General features: G+C 39.5%; 1 protein-coding gene across 1 annotated transcript; it reads left to right on the forward strand.

The window, feature by feature from the left end:
• Positions 1-376: 376 nt before the first annotated feature.
• Positions 377-20,594, forward strand: si:dkey-98f17.5 (uncharacterized protein LOC569123 homolog). The gene is made up of 12 exons (XM_041787495.1): positions 377-524; positions 2,816-2,927; positions 7,594-7,687; positions 8,318-8,372; positions 12,829-12,969; positions 13,054-13,214; positions 13,941-14,039; positions 16,347-16,492; positions 16,668-16,839; positions 16,942-17,054; positions 18,320-18,407; positions 18,512-20,594. Exons 1-12 carry the CDS (start codon positions 413-415, stop codon positions 18,563-18,565), a joined length of 1,347 nt encoding a protein of 448 aa, XP_041643429.1. The 5' UTR covers positions 377-412; the 3' UTR covers positions 18,566-20,594.
• Positions 20,595-20,654: the final 60 nt, after the last annotated feature.

A 20,654-nucleotide genomic window follows, 5' to 3' on the forward strand; every position in this document is an offset into this window, starting at 1 on the left:
AATATTAAATAAATAAAATACAACCAGGTTTGTTCTTTTCTTTGTGGGGTGGGGGGGGGTGCTCTCATGTCATGATAAATTAAGTTTTTATTTTATTTGAATGCATTTTTTTCCAGAAATCCGAGACAGAACCAATCTCTGACGTATTGTTGACTTTTCAGCTATTGAAACAGTAGAAAATACAGATATCTTAATGGAATAACGCCAGTATGACCTGGCTGCAACAAATCCAATAAAATAATAGAAAATCTATTGAGATCCTACTGTTTGACACTGTTGCTGGTGTGATGTGAGACTTTGACCACAGGAGGGCGCTTCATCCGCACAGTAGCCCGATGTGTGCAACACTGAAACCCTTCCCCCGGCGGTTGGGAAACAGCAGAGAGGCAGCTGCTGGTGGCTGTTGATCATAATGTCGGGCAGAAAGCCTCGTTCTGTAGCTAACCCTCTGGAGTCTACGATCACCACACCGAGTGAGAGGATCTTGAAAGAATGCCACAGTCTGTATGTGGATACCGAGCACGGTAAATATCAAGACCCCGGACAAAAACAAACTACCGTTATCAGTCAGAGGACCATGCAGCACAAACCAGCTCGCACAGTTGTAACGTTATATAACTTTATGGACTAGTTGACTCTGTGTGGAGTTGTAGTTTGGGTTGAAAGTAGAAAGCTGCTGGTTTTAGATGAATAACGGGTGGTGGTCTGCAGCAGCTGCCTGTCAGTGTCAGTCACATGATGCCACTGAAAACTGTGGCTCCTCTGCAGACTTAACTGACCCTGTCAGGTAACTCCTGCAACATGTTGTTTGTTAAACCGTTGGGCCGGGGCTCGCACTAAACCAGCCACTGATGTGCTGGAAAGTAAATATAGGAGAGGTCTTCAACAATAGGCCTATTTATGGCTTATTAGTGAGGAGGTTCACTTGATTATAGAGTTTACAGACTGAGCACGTCAACGAGGAAAGTGGCTGTGAGACAGTTTTCAACAACATACATTTTATTAAAGACTAGTTAACGCAGCTGCACATAAGATTTATGAAAATTAATCATCATTTTTAAAGTTGTCAATAAGTACGGTTTTAATGTGAATTAAATTTTGTGACTTCTTTACTCTCCTGTGACAATTGACTGAATATATGGAGGCTGTGGACAAGTGAATATAGAGGATGTCAGCTTGGGCCCAGAGGACTAGTGATCACCTTTTTCATCCAAGCCAAACAACTCTAATTAAAGCAGGAAATGATCTCTCAATTCTGAAAATAAAGTATTTGCAACCCCTGGTCAACTATATATAGCTAACAGCAAATTCAAAATTGTTTTTAAGACTCCAGTATTGTTATCTTACAAATTAAAGAATCATTCAGCTGCCTGATTTAATTGGATACAGGTGTTTTTATTTGTTTGGTTATCACTCTGGAGTGATAACCAAAATAAATCCCCAAATAAATCAGAAATTTATTTGGGGATCAGATATTTTATTGGGAAAGAAAAAAAAATGAACAGAACATCTCTTGTTAAATGGGCATTTGTTCAGGTGCTTCTTGTCACTTTTTTCTTTCTATAATACTTAATTATGTCAATAGATTGAATGCCATAAAAGCACCAAATGCATCTCATACACCAACAGGGACTGCAATAACGTTGTATTCAAACACACGCATTTTAATACGCTTTCTACAACATTTTTGAGTGTTTCTTTGGGAATTTGCACTCATTCGTTCTGTAGAGCATTTATGAGGATGGTGTTGGATGAGAAGGCCTGGCCGACAATCTCCATTCCAGTTTTGGGGCTCACTGGGGTTGAGATCAGTGCTCCATGCAGGCCAGTTAAGTTCTTCCACACTGAACTCATCAAACCATGTCTTTATAGTCCTTGCTTTGTGCACTGGGGCACAGTCATGCTAGAATAGAAAAGAGCGTTCCCTAAACTGTTGCCACAAAGTTGGAAGCATAGCATTGTCCAAAATATCTTGCTGTGCTGAAGCATTAACATTGTCCTTCACTGAAGATAAGGGGTCTAGCTCGAACCCTGTAAAACAATAGACTACTATTATCCCCCCTCCCCCAGTTTTCACCGTTGGCACAGTGCAAACGGGCAGGTAAGATTATACTGGCATCCACCAAACCCAGATCTGTCAATCTGACTCTGAGAGAAGCGTGATTCATCACTCCACAGAGCACATTTCCACTGCTCCACAGTCCAGTGTCAGTGGGGTTTACACCACTCCACCTGATGCTTGCCATTGGACATGGTGATGTGAGGCTTTCATGCAGCTGCTTGACCATGGAAACCTATTCCATGGAGCACATTTTTTGTGCTAACATTAATGATAGCAGAATTTCTGAACTCTTCAGCAATGGAATCAGCCTTAGAAGTCGTTGACCCCGCTCTGTGATTTTACGTGGTCTTCTGGTTTATAGCTGCTATTGTTGGTGTTGTTCCTAAATGCTTCCACTTTCTATGTTTTTTTGTTACTGAATATCTGTATTTGAAAAAGAATACATCTATTATCTATTGTACAATCAAATGCTGTATACTGTCACAACAAGATTAAAAAGGTTATTTCCTGTACAGGGGAGATTCGGTGTTTGTTTATATTGATATCTGTATTAGTATCAGCTAATATGAGATTGGAGATATTGGAACATTGGATATTGCCTAAGAATTCTTCTCTGGTGCATTCCTGCAGTTAATTATTACTTTGCTGTCAGTAATAATCTATGAAACATCCGATATAACACATTACATTGTGATGATGCCTACCTAACTTCTGCATTCCATGCTAACCGTGTGTGTTCATGTGTGTTTTCAGGCCTGGTGAAGATTGCCAGCAGCCTAGGAGTGCGTCTCCTTCCTCCCAGAAAGAAGATAATAGTGATGATAATGGGTAATCACTCTGCAGGGAAGAGCTCCTTCATTAACTGGTAAAACATCTCTGTTGATGGGGTTTGTGGTGTTGGGATGCCTTAACCCGTTACCTACCGAGTCTAAAAATGGTGTTTGGACATATTTTGTTATTATGGCTGTAAAATAGTCAGGAAATGCCCTAAATCTGGGAGTTTTGGTCCCTTTTCCCAGGAGTACCTGAACTTGACTTTTCAACATCTGGTTAATGATTATTGCACATTATATGGAATTGTCAGCAGTTTATAAGAAGAAAAACACAGAAACGGATTTGTTTTTCATGGCTTTTATGAGAAGAAATTTTGTTATTGCTCATCAAGTTTTGATCTGACATTTATAATGTGAAACTCTTCATGTTTAGAACAATCACCAGTCATTTTTTTGAATCTAGGACTCTGGGTGTGCAAAATACAGTGCAAAAGATAACTATATACATAGGTGAAAATTAGAGCAAATAAAGGTGGAAAAATGCATTCTCAAGTAACATATTGTTATTGCACATGACAGACACGCACAAATGCCATTATTTAACTATTTTTTTAAACCAAATACCACTCTCACTCCCTCTCCTTTTACTCTCTTCCTTCACTCTCCTTTCTCACTCGTCTTCTGCCAAAGCTGCCGTTTTTGCGGTGGTGTTCGACATTACCGTAATATATATACCACACGTAATATATTGCTGAAAAGCACAGATTCTCAGCTCTCTGTCAGCATAGGAATTTTTTAGATTGAGCAAAATTTTGAGGAGTTACAGTGTTGAGAATCCATGTAGCGGTCTTGCGATACTTCTGGTGTTTTGCTATGGTGTTTTGCTATGAATGCCCATGTCATATGGTTCCGAGTACCGTAATGAACCATATATGTGCGCATGTCCACAATTCTCAGCTTTCCAACACCGTTGGAATTTTTCTGATCGGACAAACTTTGACAGAGTTAGGGTAATAATACTCTGGACATATAAAACACAGCGCCGGCCCAGTAGGTAAAGGGTTAACATCACATGCTCTGCATAATTGGTCATTAAGAATTTGGATACAAGTGACAGCAGAAGTCTTTTTATATTTGAAAGTACTCTGTAATTCAGTGAAGTTCATCAGTTTTTCACTAGCTTTTAGTTACTGAAAATAAAAGAGAATTGTGTAAAGTTTGGCATTCTGCTTTCAAAATAAGTTGTTTCACTACAGCTACTAGCAGAAACAAGATAAACGGAAAAGGACAGAAAATTATTTCCAAATTTTCCTTTTTTTCCACCTGGATTTTTTCTGCCACTCCTCTTTGCAAATCCTCTCAAGCTTAGTCAGGTTGGATGGGGACCGTCAGTCAACAGCCACTTTCAAGTCTTTCCAGGGATGTTAGGTAGGGTTCAAGTCAGGGTTCTGGTTGGGCTACTCTAGGGTATTCACAGAGTTGCCCCTCATCCCTGTTTCATCTTCAGCCCAGTCTGAGGTCCTTAGGGCACTGGGACAGGTTATTATTGAGGATACCTCTATACTTTGCTTTGGGAGTGATCCGGATCACCGTCTGGATCCAGGAATGTTTTAAAGGATTCTTCACTGTTGGGAGATAGGGCTAATGGCGGAGGTCTGCACTCTCTGAGTGCTTTTCTGGTTTTAGTTTATAATTTTCAATTAATTTGCAAGGTAAAGGGAGTCTGAATACTTTCTGAATGTACTGTACCACTGCCCATAGCAACCTAACTCTGCACTTGACATGAATGGATTTATGACTTTTGTTTGACTTTGGAAAACAAATCAGTTGATTTGGATTGGTGAATTTTTGAGTTGAAAAATTATCTATTAAAATCTTACCCGTGATTTATTCAGAAATGTGTTTTGTTTTGAGCTGCCTCCATAATGACCACAGCTGTAGTCATGCAGAGTCACCAGATTTTTTTCAAATGTTCATCATATGCTTCAGCCTGCTATCCTTTTATTTCTTTTATTATTTTATTAAAAAAATCTTCAGATGTTTTTTCCTAATAGTTTTTGGCTGACTGCTGAGGGCAGCCCTACATATGGCAACGTCTGTGTCTGAGTGAGTCTGTCTGGCTGTCTGTCTGTATGTATGTCGCTGAGTGAGTGATGCTTTTGTAATCAGTCATATACTACAGAGTTGCATTTGCTTGGACTGAATGCTGTCACTAATGGCTGCCTCCACTGTGTTAACCAGGCTCCAGTTAACATTATGTATGGCTTATCTATACAGAGTTACTCTATGGGCGGGGTTTACTCATGCTGACAGTCCTTTAATGGCTGCCTTTACAGCTTTAAATACTCAGATATAGCTTTAGCCTCTGTTTAACTAGAACTGGGCCATATTTATGTATGACAAAGAATAAAACAACCCTGTAAGCTGTTCATGTTGGGAACGATGTTTTTACTCCTCTGCTGAGCTGCTTTGACATGACTATGTGATAATTAAGGGGGAAAAGGTTAACTTTTCTGAATGCTTGTGGCTGCTAGCCGAACGTTAGCTCGGCCTTAGCCAGACCGACACGTTTCTTCATCACATTTAGCGCAGAGAGCAAAATGGAATGCTTTCTGCAAAAGAAAACGAAGATGCCGCTCTTCTGCCCCCCGCTTTGGCATGACAATGTGATAGTTAAGGGGAACGAGTTACTTGTTGTATACAGCTAATGACTTGTTGTGTCCCAGCTAACGACTCTAGCAGGCCTGTCATTAGCTGGGACTGAGCCAAGCGGCGTTTTTGTCTGAACCAGACATGTCTGAAACCAAACAACCGCAGAGAGCAACACTGAAAGCTTTCTGTGACAGAAAAAATGTTCTCTCTCTCTACTCTGTTTTGCGTGTTATTCCGATCATGGCAGTGAGCTTGTCCTGTTTACTCCGTTAGCTGCATTAGCTGTTAGCTTGGTCGTCGCAGTAGGACCACTAATGTTTAATCCAATCTAGGCGCTGTTCTTGTTGAAATCAGGGCACAGCGACAGCTTGTCTTGTGCAGAGGTTGGCCTTTTGCTCTTTCCTTGTAGTGTTGTCTTCCATTTGCGCAGTAATAGCAAAGAATACAGAGAGTGTGTTTCCCCCTCTGTTTTCAAAAAATGATATGTTTTCATGTTTTTATTGAACAAAAACATGTAAACATCCACAGTGCAGAGTGAAAAAAGTATGTGAACCCCTAGGCTAATAACTAGTTGACCCTCCTTTGGCAGCAATAACATCAACCAAATGTTTCTTGTAGTTGCAAAATCAGGAGCCAGGAGTCAGCCAACATGGAGTTCAATCAATGTGATGAGATTGGATATGTTGGTTAAAGCTGCCCTGCCCTATAAAAAACACACACCAGTTTTGAATTTGCTGTTCTCAAGAAGCATTGCCTGATGTGAACCATGCCTGGCACAGAAGACCTCTCAGAAGACCTACAATCAAGAATTGTTGACTTGCATGAAGCTGGAAAGGGTTACAAAAGTATCTCTAAAAACCTTGATGTTCATGTGTCCACAGTAAGACAGACTGTCTACAAATGGAGAAAGTTCAGCACTGTTGCTACTCTCCCTAGGCGTGTAAAGATGACTGCAAGAGCACAGCGCAGAATGCTCAATGAGGTGAAGAAGAATCCTAGAGTGTCAGCTAAAGACTCACAGAAGTCTCTGGCACATGCTAACATTAAATAAGAATGGAGTTCATGGGAGGACACCACGGAGGAAGCCACTACTGTCCCAAAAAAAACATTGCTGCATGTTTGAAGTTTGCAAAAGAGCACCTGGATGTTCCACAGCACTACTGGCAAAATATTCTGTGGACAGATGAAACCAAAATTGGGTTGATTGGAAGAAATACACAACACTATGTGTAGAGAAAAAAAGGCACAGCACACCAACATCAAAACCTCATCCCAACTGTGAAATATGGTGGAGGGGCCATCATGGTTTGGGGCTGCTTTGCTGCCTCAGGGCCTGGACGGATTGCTGTCGTCGACGGACAAATGAATTCCCAAGTTTATCCAGACATTTTGCAGGAAAACTTAAGACCGTCTGTCTGCCAACTGGAGCTCAACAGAGGATAGGTGATGCAACAGGACAACGACCCAAAACATAGAAGTAAATCAACAACAGAATGGCTTCAACAGAAGAAAATAAGCCTTTTGGAGTGGCCCAGTCAGAGTCCTGACCTCAACCCGATTAAGATGCTGTGGCATGACCTCAAGAGAGCGATTCACACCAGATATCCCAAGAATATTGCTGAACTGAAACAGTTTTGTAAAGAGGAATGGTCAAAAATTCCTTCTGACCGATGTGCAGATCTGATTTTGCAACTACAGGAAATGTTTGGTTGAGGTTATTGCTGCCAAAGGAGGGTCAACTAGGTATTAGCCTAGGGGTTCACATACTTTTTCCACCCTGTACTATGAATGTTTACATGTTTTGTTCAATAAAAACATGAAAACATATCATTTTTTGTGCAGTATTAGTTTAAGCAGACTGTTTGTCTATTGTTGTGACTTGGATGAAAATCAGAACACATTTTATGACCAATTTATGCAGAAATCCAAGGAATCCCAAAGGGTTCATATACTTTTTCTAACAACTGTAAATTAAAAATCAGGCTTTGGCGAGTTTTCAGACAACGGAGGAAATATAAGGTAATTAGTTTGAGCGCTTACACTGCAAAGGCAAAATTAAATTAGTGTTTGTTTTTTTTACTTTGATGTGGATTGCTTTGGTTTCAGGTATGTTGAAGAGCACATCCAGAAAACTGGCGTCGCCATTGAAACTCAGGGCTTCACGTTTATCACAAGCGGTCGTAAAAGAGAATCACTGACGGTAAGAGAAGCAACATTTCTGTCTCTTACACTGACAGACTTAATATTGAATGTGAACAGATGTACCAACACATATTTGAATTCAAAACAACCAGATTTATTTTGCTGCTTAATTTGTTAACATTTGTATTTAGGTTTTATTTGAATTTGTTGACTGTCAATATTTTGTACTCACTGAATTTCTGACTACATTAATGTTTTCCGAGGCTGCAGCCATTCATGAGGTTTGATGAAGTGATAAATCTGATGTTAGCATGTATGTGTAGCACTTATCACATCAGCGGTGCTTCCTCTTTCTCTTTGCTGCTCCTATAAGTGGTTATGAATTGATACAAACACACAGTGCAATGATACCTTCACAGCATATTAACAGGCGCAGAAGACACCTGTCTCTCCTCTGCCTCTGTGTTCATCTCCTGCTGTGCTGAAGGTGATGAAGATAAATAATGTATTGGCAGCAAAGGTCTGCAGAGTTGAAGGATTTTTGCTTGTCATCCGGAAAAGCTTAAAGAAAGCATACTGAGTTTTAGTGTACAGTCTAAAGAAGACACTACTCTGCTTTTATTCCATCAAACTTAACTTTTATAATTTCCCCTTCATGATGCCAATCTTTTTTTGAAACATTTCACAGGGGAATGCAACGCTACATCTCTACCCTCACTTCAGACCACTTCTCGAGTTTAAAGGTAAGGCTTTTCTCCTCCTTTTAGCACCAGAAACCTGAAACTCTTAGAGTGAATGATTGTCTGTTGCTTTATTTAATTTTTTTTTTTTTTTTGTAAATGAGTCACCTCTTTTGGATTTACTTTATGACAGAAACCAGCTTAAAATGTGCCTGTACTATGCTGTGTTTGAACGAAAACATGGAATGGACATAATGCTTCAATGTGTATGACATACAAAACACATATAATTTGTGTAAACAATACTTGTATCTCTTGGCAGGAGAATGATATACAGAATTCTTGCTCTATAATACAGAACGACACTACAAAAGGCTCCCTTTTTTCAATAGGAAGTGTTCGTGCGCTACATCAATAGGCACTGTCTGAAATCTCAAAGGAAGCAATCGCTGTTCACTGTAGCTGATGCTGCATCTCTCTGCTGCTGCAATGTATTCTAAAAGTTTGTTCTTGTGTCTTGACTTGTATGTTTACACTGTGATGCCAGAAGAGGAAGACAAAGTGATACAAAACAGCTGTTTTCATCTCTACACAGCATACACTGCAAAAAATGATTTTTTGTTTTAAATATTGTCCTTAAGAAAGGGGTGAGGGACTTGAAACCATCCAGAGTGCCTGGACCTGGATCATTTATCCCACTGCTTTTTGGTCCTAAGCTTGCCCCTCTTTTTGAAGTACTCTCTAGCATGAGCTGTTTGAGAAGTGCTCCTGCTGTCGCTTTTTTTTTTTTTTTTTTTAAAGCTTATTTTGCTTATAAGAGGAGCTACAGTGATCAGCATCTTGGTGCTCTCTTTGACTACACCTGTTGCTGTCAGCAATATCTGACCCCCCTGCCCTTAAAGAATATTGCCCAAGTGTCCTGAACCCAAAAGTGTGTCCAAATGGCTTGTGTATGTATAATTAGCTCATAGCAATAGCATGGCATCCTCTGCCATCAGTCTATGTGTGAAAGGGCTTTGAGTTGTCAGATGACAAAACACTCTACAGCAGTGATCATCAACTGCAGCTTCTCATCTTCTCATCCAATTTACCTTCGTTTTAAAATAAATGAATAAATCTAAATATTTGAACGAAAAATACATTAATTAGACCAGTAAATTTGTTCATCTTTATATATTTCAAGCCTGGCCCCTGAAGTGTCTGTCAAGGAAAAGTAGGGCTTTCTGCAGGCTCATGCCAATTTTACCTTCATGTCAGTTAACATTATTTTGTGAGTTAAGGAGTACATGTTCATTTCCCAACTGGCCCACTTAATAAGATGAATGTCCTGATTTAAGTATAAGTTTAAGTTATGTATCACTGGAGTCAGGCCAAAACTACTGTTGTTCCGATTCCGATACCAGTATTGGAAATATGTCCGATACTGCTTAAAATGCAGGTATGGGTACCCGGTACTGTTTGGTTTAGCCTTATATCTTGCTTTGTTAAGCCATGCTACATGTTAGCGCTGTAAACCGGAAATCAGTTCTTCATTGCCGGAAAGCACTGCATACATGGGCTACCATTTTTAGAGCAGGGAAGAAGAACCAAAGGACCCACTGCAGCAACAAAGAATGGTGGCTGTTGGACAGTTTTTCTCTGAATGCGATCATTAAAATGCTATCTGTTGTGCCTTCCCATTGACACTATTGATGCCTGTTTTTCACAGGAACTCTTGTTTTGCCTTCTCTGACTAAAAGGAAATCTTGGTAAAGAAAATCAGCGATGTCAGCCTTAATCAGTATAATCAGTGCATGGATTTTTAAAAATTGCAGTCAATCAGTGGCGTTCTTTACTGTCCCTTTAAGTACACTTCTGTTAGCAATAGTGATGTGAAATAAGTCTCAGTTATAAAACTCACAGCTCAAGTCAAAGGACATCTGCACCTTGTGTTATCAAACATTTACCTTTTTACTGTTCCTTCCTTTTTAGTAAACAGCTCTAGAAATTCTGAGATTTATCTCCTTTTAAAGGTTTAATCATTTTACATCCTTAAAAAACAAAAAACAAAAAAAATAAGGGATCATCTTATTCGAATCTCTTCTCAAGCAGCAGTTTTTAGTCATTGATTTTAAAAGCAGAGAAATATTTGATCTCGTCAGTAATGGTCTTGTTTGCTGTTGTATGTCATACACAGGCATCAACATTAATTTGAGTCTATGTTATGGCCAGTTAAAAATTCTCACAGGAGCTTTAAAACACTTCATCCACTGCTGTGACGGCTGTTTGGACCTGTAAGCTGCTCATGCTGAGTTATATATGTTTCTGCTCATCACATGTTAGGCTTGTCTCTTGTGATTGGATGTTGAGTTCAGGTGTTTCACCCTGATGACTCAACACTGAGTCATGATTTTGATGTGTGAAGTTTGGACCTTTTAAATCAGACCAAAGCTCCACTCTTGAAGTGTTTTTGCTGAGATGTGATCCATATCGAGATTTCTCTCACATGGAACAGAGGGAGAAGGAAGGGATTTCATCACGTTGTGTTAAGACAATCCGTCTCAGCTCTCTGTGCAGCAGTGACGATCTAAAGCTTTGGGAGGCTGAGGTGGTCGTGAGGAAGAGCCTGGGTGTGCCTGCTGTCTGAGTGGGAGCATCAGTGTAGAGGGGGAGGGGAGCGATGTATGTGTGTGTCTTGACAGTGAGTGTGTGGAGAACGAGGGTTCACTGGGTGCACACTGGGAGTGCTCACGGTATGGCTTGTGAGTCACACGCCCCATCGACAGCAGTGCAGTGGAGTCAGGAGGAGCTGCTGAGAAATGTCACAGCCGTTAGAGCCGCCTCAGCCCCGACTCCAGCAGTAGCTTCAGCAGCAGCTCCACCCTGCAGGCCTGAGCCTCGCATAACACCACCCTTCTTCTGCTGGAAATCTTTTGATCTGAACTTCATCTCTTCTTCTGGATATCCATTATGACAGGAATCTGTGTACCTGTCACAGCAGCTAAGGATGACTCATCAGAAAAGCAGAGTTTATCTTTATGTGGGAGTAACTGCTGATTTTACAGTTTGTTCTTCTTTGCATTGAGTACTTTTTAATGTTGTTTCTGACGTGTATGAAGGATTTTAAAGTCTTAATCTTAGCAACCTGTTGTCTTGAGGTTAGACTAGATACTGCATGACGTGTGGAAGTGACTCATTTCTGTTTTATGTTGCTGTGTTCTTTGCTCAGTCACTGTAGATATTTGCATTGCGTCCTGTTTGAACTGCTTGTTCCAGCAAGGCTCTGGCATTGCAACAATTCTGCACTTTTTGCTCTTTTCTCTGTGCACAGTATCGCTTGTGAAGTCTTCTCAGTCACAGCCACTTGAGGAACTTAACACTCATTGATAAGCATTGCTCTCTTCTTTTTAAGCCATTCAAGAGACTCAAACTCATTTTTCCAACAACACCAGTGTGTTTGGGCCACTTTTAGAAATAGAATTGCATATTTTGTATGTCTTTGTTCAGTTGTGTAAAGATGCATGCATATATATGTTTTCGATCCTTAAGAGCTGAAGTATGGATCAGCAGATCCACAATCGTATCTGATGTTTGATGCAGGAAAGCAACAGTCATCCTGACACATTATGCAAAAAGTAAAGGATAAATATTGCAGGACTATGAGAGCACACTTCTAAGGGATGTTTTAGGAGGCAGATGCATTGATGTTGTCCATGCTGATGTAAGAGAAACATAAGGGAATGCTAATGTGCCCCAGCAGCAGCAGCCCTGCTCTCTGCAGTACAAGGATGTGATTTGTGCTGCCTGTTAACACCTGCCTCCTCCTATGAAACAGCCTCAGTGTCATGGCAGGCCTGCATGCGTGCATGGGGGATGTGGAGTATGGATGGCGAATGTGGGTGTGGCTTATTTTATCAATAGTTTGGGTTTGTTTGAATAGTGGTTCTGTTCTGGGGATTACACTCTGGCTTTTAGAGGGACTTGTGCGGTGGAGTATAGTAGCCTCACAAACGCGTTGCCTCACAGTCGTTCTTCACTGGCTAGCTTTATGTCCCACGCCCCATGCTAAAGCTGCCAGTTGAAGAGCTGTTGTGTGTAACCATGACAACAGATTACTGCATAAAGGGAAATGTCAAAAAAGCGACTTAAAATTGCTTTTAAGGTTTTTAATTATAAGTTTTTTCAATGAGGGTGTGGCATACTGACAGACTTTCTCAGATGTGTTCGTACATCTATGAAGTATGCTATAGTGTACCATTTTATCCAAAATCACTGAGTACATCTTTCAATTAAAAATAATAGTGTACACTTCTTAAAAAATGCATGTCTGAAAACAAAAAAACAATCAAAATCGTTCTTGATCTGAAGTGTCACTGTCTGCCCTCCAGGGTTCAAGTATTGACTGCACTGCGGCTCCAGTAGCACACAGTAATACAGTCATTAGAGGTGACAGCTTCCTGCAGGGACTCAGCTTTTATTGCATCATCAGTGTGTTCCTATCAGGAGTTCATCTTGCACACACTGTGTTTGTTTATTTCAGGTGTTACGGACTATCTGTCTGCTGAGATCTCCACCTCCAAACAGAAGAAGTTCAGTCTGGTGACATTCGTGGACACGCCAGGTTTAGTGGATGGGGACATGGTCTACCCTTTTAATGTCAACAGCGCCATCACCTGGCTGGGTATGTCTTTGCATCAGTAAGTGTTACTTTCTGCTCTGTAGCTGCCATCTTCTTCTCATGGATGTAACCTTTATTTCTGTGCAGGAGAGCAGTCCGATCTGATATTTGTGTTTTTTGACCCCATGGGTCAGGCGCTCTGCAAGCGCACGCTCAACATTGTGGAGAAGCTGAGCGAGACATGTGGAGACAAGCTGCTGTTCTACCTCAGCAAGGCAGACGAAGCTGGGAAGGAAACAGACAGACAGGTCGGTCCACTAAGGTTCTTCTTACAACAGTGGTGCATTGTTTACAAAACATATCCTTAATCTTAGATTTTTGTACAACTTGGAAAGTAACTGACAAAACACAAAAGCAGCAGGTTTGACATTATTCCATAAAAACAAACATATCACCACACTGATTTCTTTATGTTCCGGTGTTATAGGCTGATTGCAGTTAGATTTTGGGTGTTTTTTGGTTCATAAAGCAAAGTCCAATGAAGAAGAATCAACCATGTCCCAAACAGGATGCCATATCTAAAGGAAACCTCAGTTTTATTATGAAGGGCATAAATCAGTTTTTTTCCAGATGGAGTTCCTTCATGTACCAGTTGTCCACTGAAGAGCTGTCCTTCGAAATGCAGAATTTCTCATGTATTCTAATCAATTTGGCGGTGTGCTTGTTCCTTGCACTGTCCATTTTAGCTCCCAAAATATATTGAAGGGGTGAGAGCTTCACATAGGATTCCTTTTTAAAGATTACTTTCTAAGCTTTTATGCTATTACTGAGAGGATAAGACGATAGGGTCAGAAACAAGAATGAGGGAGTCGGGATGCATATAAAATACCCTAACCCTGTAATGTAGGATTTACTACTGAGCTAAAAAAGAAACCCTGAAACATATGTTTTTTCTAAACACTTTTACTTTTGACTCAGTCTCAAAAAAGTCAAGTTAAAACTTAATAAAGTTACTTTTTTTTTTATTTCTGCAGAGGGTAATGATGCAGATAGTTCAGGAGCTCTGTCGCCGTCCAGGTCTAAATAAATGTGGTTTTGAGATGCCTACAATATACATCCCCAACCCACAGAAGGTAAGACTGTTTTTTTTGTGTGCTCCTTGCATTTACAGTTAAAATGATGAGGTTTAAGTCAGTGGCTCTAAAAGCTAGTTTGTCACAATACCTGTACAATGTTATAATGTCATTTAGCAGACATTTTTGTCCAAAATGACATACCGTACATCTGAGAGTAAGTACAGCACAGACAAAGATCTAGACAGGAAGAAAGACCATCAGTAAGTGCCTCAAAGTGCTTCAGCTCCGGACGCAGGTGCTGCCATGCAGTGTTGCATTGCACATGATGTATCGTAAATCAGTGTCCGTCTAAAAGAAAAAGTGCATCAAAAACCAGCGTCTCTACTTTTTCTCCCTCCAGGGAACTAATGTGTACATATTACTTTATTCTGTTTACATTATCACATGCATATCTTCAGTTTTATCTGAAGAAGAGCGAATCCATATTGCCCTCCTCTTGATACATCCATAACTGTTATCCATAATCCAATCCATAATTGTTTCTTGTTTGTTGTTTTCTTCTTTTATGAGCGAAAGACTGCTTCTATCACACGGAGTGCCCTTTGTTGTAGAGTGATTGACACTATTTGTCATGCCTCCTGATGACCTGTAAACTCACACACAGTCGCAATGGTGACGTCAGCATACGATGAGCAGTCAGGATCACCTTTGCAATTTAGGCAGTCTGTCTGCAAAGACCGGACAAGATCTTTTTGAAAAGTCTGACATGGTACAGTTGTGAAAGACCAACAAAATTGTGTAGCCCCAGTTGAACTTTATTTGACTTTATATCCTTATAAGGAAAAGCCAGCCCAATATGACTGAGAGGAACACAATTCTTCAACACAATTCTCTTTTGGAAGCCTAAAGTTTAGACAAATGAAGATGATGCTCTCTGGATATTACTTCACCACTTGTCACTGGACAGAGAAAGCGTTCTTTTAAGTGGCAAATATCACATATATAAAGTGCAGTGCAGAACTTTTAGGCATGTTTGGGCCAAACATATCCAGTTTTTTAGAGAGGTACACTGTAGTGCCCACCAACTTAAAGTAATTAAAAGGACGATACAAGCCACATCTTTAATGATCTAGTACTAGTGATAAGTAAAGACATGTTCATACTAGCTATATCCTATTTGTAGAAAGAGCTGAAATTTTCCTCATTTTACATTCAGGGTAAATTAAAACAATTATAACCACTTGATATTTATGGCATCATTCATCCCCTTGGAAGTAGGGACCCTTCCAAGGTGTTTCCCTTTAACAGATCTCAGACCAGGTCTGATCTCCGGTCTGGATTTAGAGCTTTCTGTTTCCCTCAGGGTTGAGCAGCCATTGATTACCCTTGAATGTAAATTCTCAGCTCCAGGTTTCCTGCTGGCTCCCGATGCCTTGAACAGGATGATTAATATCTTTGTGAGATGACTGGTAGAATTATCTACTCTAGGGTAGGGGACAGAGGTAGTAAACCATGGCCCCTGATCAGCCACCTTTGACATTTTCAGCCCCAGCCTTGAATTATCGCTGCACCAGCTTGTGATCTACAACCACAGAGCTCCACCACCGATTCGTCCAATTTATTCTTGTTGAGCGAGTGCAGCTTCACTTAACTAAGTGACCAAGCCGTCAGTCAAAATAATCTCACGATTTGTTGTGAGACCTTACTCTTTGAAATGAACTGCTGAACATGTTTGCAAATAATCCAAAAAGATGCTGCTGCTGTGGTTCTTTTGGCTCTGTTTTGTTTTTTATATCAAAGAAAAATTTCTATTAACAAGTTCTGAGAAAGCAATTGATGAGTTGAACATTAATCATGTAGACATATTGACCACCTGTTTTGACAGTTGCTCACCTGCTGGTTCAAACTTTAGAATCAGACTAAAACTGGTTTATTGGCAGAGAAGTTTTCACACAGTTTTCACACATGTTTTTTTTTTTTTTTTAAAAACAAAGAAATAACTAATAACTGTGCTGTTAGTGTCAGTGAATTTGATTTGCCTAAAAAACTACAGTAAAAATAAAATCAAAAGAACAATAAAGTTGAAAATATGTGAAATAGAATATAAAGAAATAACTGTAAGGTTGTGCAAGATGATGGTTAGAGGGAATTGTTGTATAGCATTTCATTTGATACCCTGTGCAATGTAAAGAGACATTACGGAAGTCCAGTAAGCATTAATAAAACCCATAGATGTATTAATTTTGTAGTCTTAGAAACAGAAGCATAAAGACATCGTCAAAATAAAAGAAAAATGCTATATTTAAAAAAAACAAACAAACAAACAAAAAAGATGATGCACTTTTTCACCTTTGTCTTGTCCAGCCCAGCCGCTGTGTCAACCAGATCGATGGAGTGTGTCAGACCATCGAAAAGACCATCAACCAGGCTGTTCAGAAGACCCTGGATCAGCTGGAGAAAGACTGCGACCTTATCTGTTCAACCATCAGCAGCAAACTAGAGAAAGACAGGTCTGACTCATAATACGCAGCTCAGCATGTGTTACTGTGGTTGGGTTACAACTGAAGCTCATTTAATCTACAGCAAAATGCCACCAGCAAATTAATTTCATGATAAAAAGGAGATAAGAGTCAGTAGATATTACACTTGTGATATTAAAGCCAGCTTTCTTTTGTGTGTCTGCAGGGCTGATGCGAAGTACAACAAAAGCGTCCGTCTTCACTCGTTTCTCTGTGGGGCTCTGGGTTTTGTCCTTCCTACCCTTTTCATCCTCAGTTTCATTGTGAACACCTTCTCTAAAGAGCAGCTGGATGAGCTGCTGGGTGAAGGGCCGGCTCGCACCGTCTCTATCTTTACAGTAAGTCCCACCGGTAATATTGCTCAAATAACAGGAATCATTGTAATAAGATAAAGTTTCATTCTGAATTTTGTGTACCCGTTTCTCTGTGTCTGTACTCAGGGAATAGTGATGTATTTATGGGACTGGATACCAGAGGACGGACAAGTTGTGTTTGTCATCACCTTTGGAGCTTTTTGCTACCTCCTGTTTTTCCTAGCAAAATATTTTGCAGGGTAAGTGTTAGAAATTTACAGTCATGTAAAGCTCTGTGTTCACACTAATGGGTCAATACTTCCTTTAGTTTATGTTTCACTTAGTCTCAAACATTTTTATACATGAAGTTTTTTTCTTTTGCATTAAACCCTTTGCCCAATAATTAGCCCTGCCACCACACCGTGGAAGGCATCTACACCCACTCAAGGGCGCTGTTTTCTGTGGCACAATGGCAGAGTTTTGACTCAAGAGTACATTTTAAGGAGAACTAATGGATCTTCCAAACTGAAGATAAGAACTTGTTCAGTCTAAAACACATTAAAGAGATAAGAACCTCTTGGCTAAGTATCTGAATGCAGATCAGTCCTAATAACAGCTGCATTCTGGTTGAACAGTGATAGAAAGGTAAGGGAGAAGGGAAGTGATGCAGTTGTCTTTGGTCTGAGAAGATTTGCTAAAGTGCAACATCTGTTGGACATTTATTCCTAACTGTCTCAGTAAGAATTTAAAGTACTTTTTTCAGGGTAAAAAAAATGCATCAAAATGCAAAGGAAGCTTCTTGCAACCTTTTCAAACAGACAAAATAAACTTAGCATTAGTCTTGCCTTTAACATGGCAAATAACCAATCATAGTTTAGGATTTAAGGGCAGCCACCCACTGGATCAAAACTGTTCGTTTTCCCTCATTTTCTGTCTCTCACCAGTCCACACCAACAAAAAAGGAAGGCCAAAGATGATCACTGAAATGAAAAGACATGTTTGTTAATATTTCTGTAGTCTTGGTTGTTTCTTCTTTTCAACAAATATGGTTGGAAATAAATTTATCACGTTTCCTGTTAAATTTTTCTGCCTTTTTTCTGCTAGTTCAAGCACCAGTTGGACTGTTTATTGGACAAAACAAGACACTGAACCATGCTGTAATTGGATTTAAAAAGCTCAGTCATTGTTCACTGTTTTCTGCGTTTCAACAAGGATTAATGGTGAAAACATGCTGGATAATGATGTTAACAGTAGAAAATAATTAATCTTGTACATTTCAGCTTTACATTTGCAAACATGCCTGTTTGATACATTTTGAGTCCAGGTTACTGAATACTAATCTTATTAATGATCATTTTCTGTACTCCCTCAGAAAATGGCCTTTCTTTCTGAATTGCCAAGTGTTGTTTAATCCACATACTTTGTCTCTTGTTCACACATCATACTTTTATCTCTGTATTTACATAAAGCGAAAATGATTTTTGAAATTTTAAATGAAAACTGTTCTGGTGCTCTCCATTCTCAGTCAAGGGAATAAAACTCTGACAAAGAAGGAGAAGAAGGTGATGGCAGAGTACAACGACTATATCCAGGACATTGTCAAAACAAAGAAGGTGAGAGTTTATTTTGTGCCATCTGACAGTCAAAGTTGTGTTAATGCTCGACATGTTTAAAGGTTTCGTTTGTGATTTTTAAAACTGCTCATTTTTTTCCGCAGGGGAAACTTTATGAGTGGTACCTCCAGCAGTGTGCAGCAGAATATGACCTCTGACCCCAGGTTAGGTGACGACTGTTAAGCGAATGTTTGTAAGCTTTTTGATACACCACAGTTTATTAAATGCTGTCTATAGTGGTGTTGGGAGGACTTTCTTTATGGATGGGCACCCACCAAATAATCTGGTGTTACACCTCTTACCTCCACTCGGCTGCACAGTTCACTGCCAACATTGATCATCTCCAGAATTTAAAGATTAACAAAATCTCAAAAGTGCTTTTATTGGTCATACAGGAGAAGCTGTGATTGTTATGATCTATTCAGTACAGACTCAGAATGTGAATTGTATGGCACAGTAATGTCAAACCTTTACATTAGGTTTGAGTTTTCTTAATCTTCATGAGGAATTTGTTGATAGCCTATTTTTTTTATGATAAAGCTTGTTCTTTTTGTCATATTGTCTCTCAAATTTCACCACACCGTCCGGTCATGTTGTCTCTGTGATATACCTGAAGGTGCTATTTATAGCAATACTACATAGTCAATGCTGTGAAAACCCCCGGGCATTACAGTCTAAGTTTGTATCAGATATTTTTATACCAGTAAGAGCTCAAAAAACAGATGTCTGCCCTATTGTCAGAGATCCGTTTTTAATATAATCCTGTATAAATCATTGTCATGTGATAGTAAATAAACCACAGTCATCATACCACAGTTTATTCAAACTGGTGGGCAGTTAGGACTTTTACAGCACTGATGCATACCTCCAAGTCATCAGTGTGGTCATAATGTCTTCAGAAGCTTCATATAACTCCAGTCGACTTCAAGAGAGCCTGGCTGCAGACATCAGTTGTTCATAAGCACATGCGCACTTGGACGTCTCAGCTGTTGTTGTTAAATATGTTTCATATTCCCACCTTTCTGATCAATTTGGATATTTTGAACCGATAGTCCTGTATTTAGGACAGACCTGATAGCGCATGCCTTTATGGACGTCTGATATCTGCAGCCAGGTGCCTCTCATCTAACATGTACTGTTATCACTCCAGTGTTTGTACTTCTATTTATTATTTTCTGAGGTTTTTCTTTAAACCCAAAGGATGTAGAAAAACATCCATGGGCTGTTTGTGATATTATTGTGAACACTGTCAGGTTGTAAGTGTGTTTAGGGAAGATAATCATTTATGAGATACATTAAAGTCCCTGTAAAGTAACATCCAAAACCTTGTGTCTTAACACACTAGATGTTTGAATAAGGTTGCTGCAAAAATGTGAAAATGCTGAGATGTATGTGTGACTGAATTTTTTGAGTAGACCGTTCCAAAGTTGTTCAGCTTGTTCCTGGTTTGGTTTAATTTGAGCAGGGCAGAAATTTGAGCCCATGACATCACCAGTCTTGATGGGGAATTATCCCAGCACTCTAACGCTACAAAAATATTCAACCACCGAGCAGTTCGTCTCAATACAGTCTGTTGTTAGCCGATCCACTGCCTTTATTTAAAGTTAACAGCAAACTACATGCTATGTTTTTGTTCAATGTGAGGTAAATGTCCCAAATCTATCAGCTATAGTGGCCTACGGGTCATTAAATGTATCATTACAGAGAGATTTGTAACAGAAAACAGTACATTTAATACCCAAATTCTGTCTCTCTGCTACAGAGCCAGGCAGCTGACAGAGGCAGAGAGACAGGAATTGGGTATTACATTTACTGTTTTCTGATTCAAATCTCTCTGTACCATCCTTGAGCAGACTTTATTGCCTCAGTTTTGAAGATGTTGAAGCTTAATTTTATAAAATTAGAGATGTCTGTTATGACTGAAATTTGGCCTGGTGGTTCATAACACAGTGGCCTATCATACTGCAAACCTAAAATAAAGTTGTTGTTTTTTTTTAATCACTTTACAGGGATTTTAATAAATTATGTGTGACTATATATCTGTCAAACTTTTCCAAAACGGTTTCTATTAAACTAAACTTGGACTTGAAAGTTTTTCTTTTTTGTAATTAAAGCCTCAAAGAATGAAACTTAATAAGCTGCAAACTCTGTTCATCTGGAAACATAATAAACATTTTCTATGACTTGTATTGTATTGTTCTCTCGCATTATTCATGATGTTAAACTAGCACATACTCTTATTTATAA

Source organism: Cheilinus undulatus, linkage group 5 (assembly GCF_018320785.1).
Source record: "Cheilinus undulatus linkage group 5, ASM1832078v1, whole genome shotgun sequence".
Taxonomy (NCBI): Eukaryota; Metazoa; Chordata; class Actinopteri; order Labriformes; family Labridae; genus Cheilinus; species Cheilinus undulatus.

Excerpts from the sequence above, each read along its gene's own strand:
- si:dkey-98f17.5 (XM_041787495.1), top strand. The coding sequence starts at position 413 with ATGTCGGGCAGAAAGCCTCGTTCTGTAGCTAACCCTCTGGAGTCTACG. Across the intron at positions 8,373-12,828 it reads ACCACTTCTCGAGTTTAAAG|GTGTTACGGACTATCTGTCT; the intron begins GTAAGGCTTTTC and ends TGTTTATTTCAG. Across the intron at positions 16,493-16,667 it reads AGCAAACTAGAGAAAGACAG|GGCTGATGCGAAGTACAACA; the intron begins GTCTGACTCATA and ends GTGTGTCTGCAG.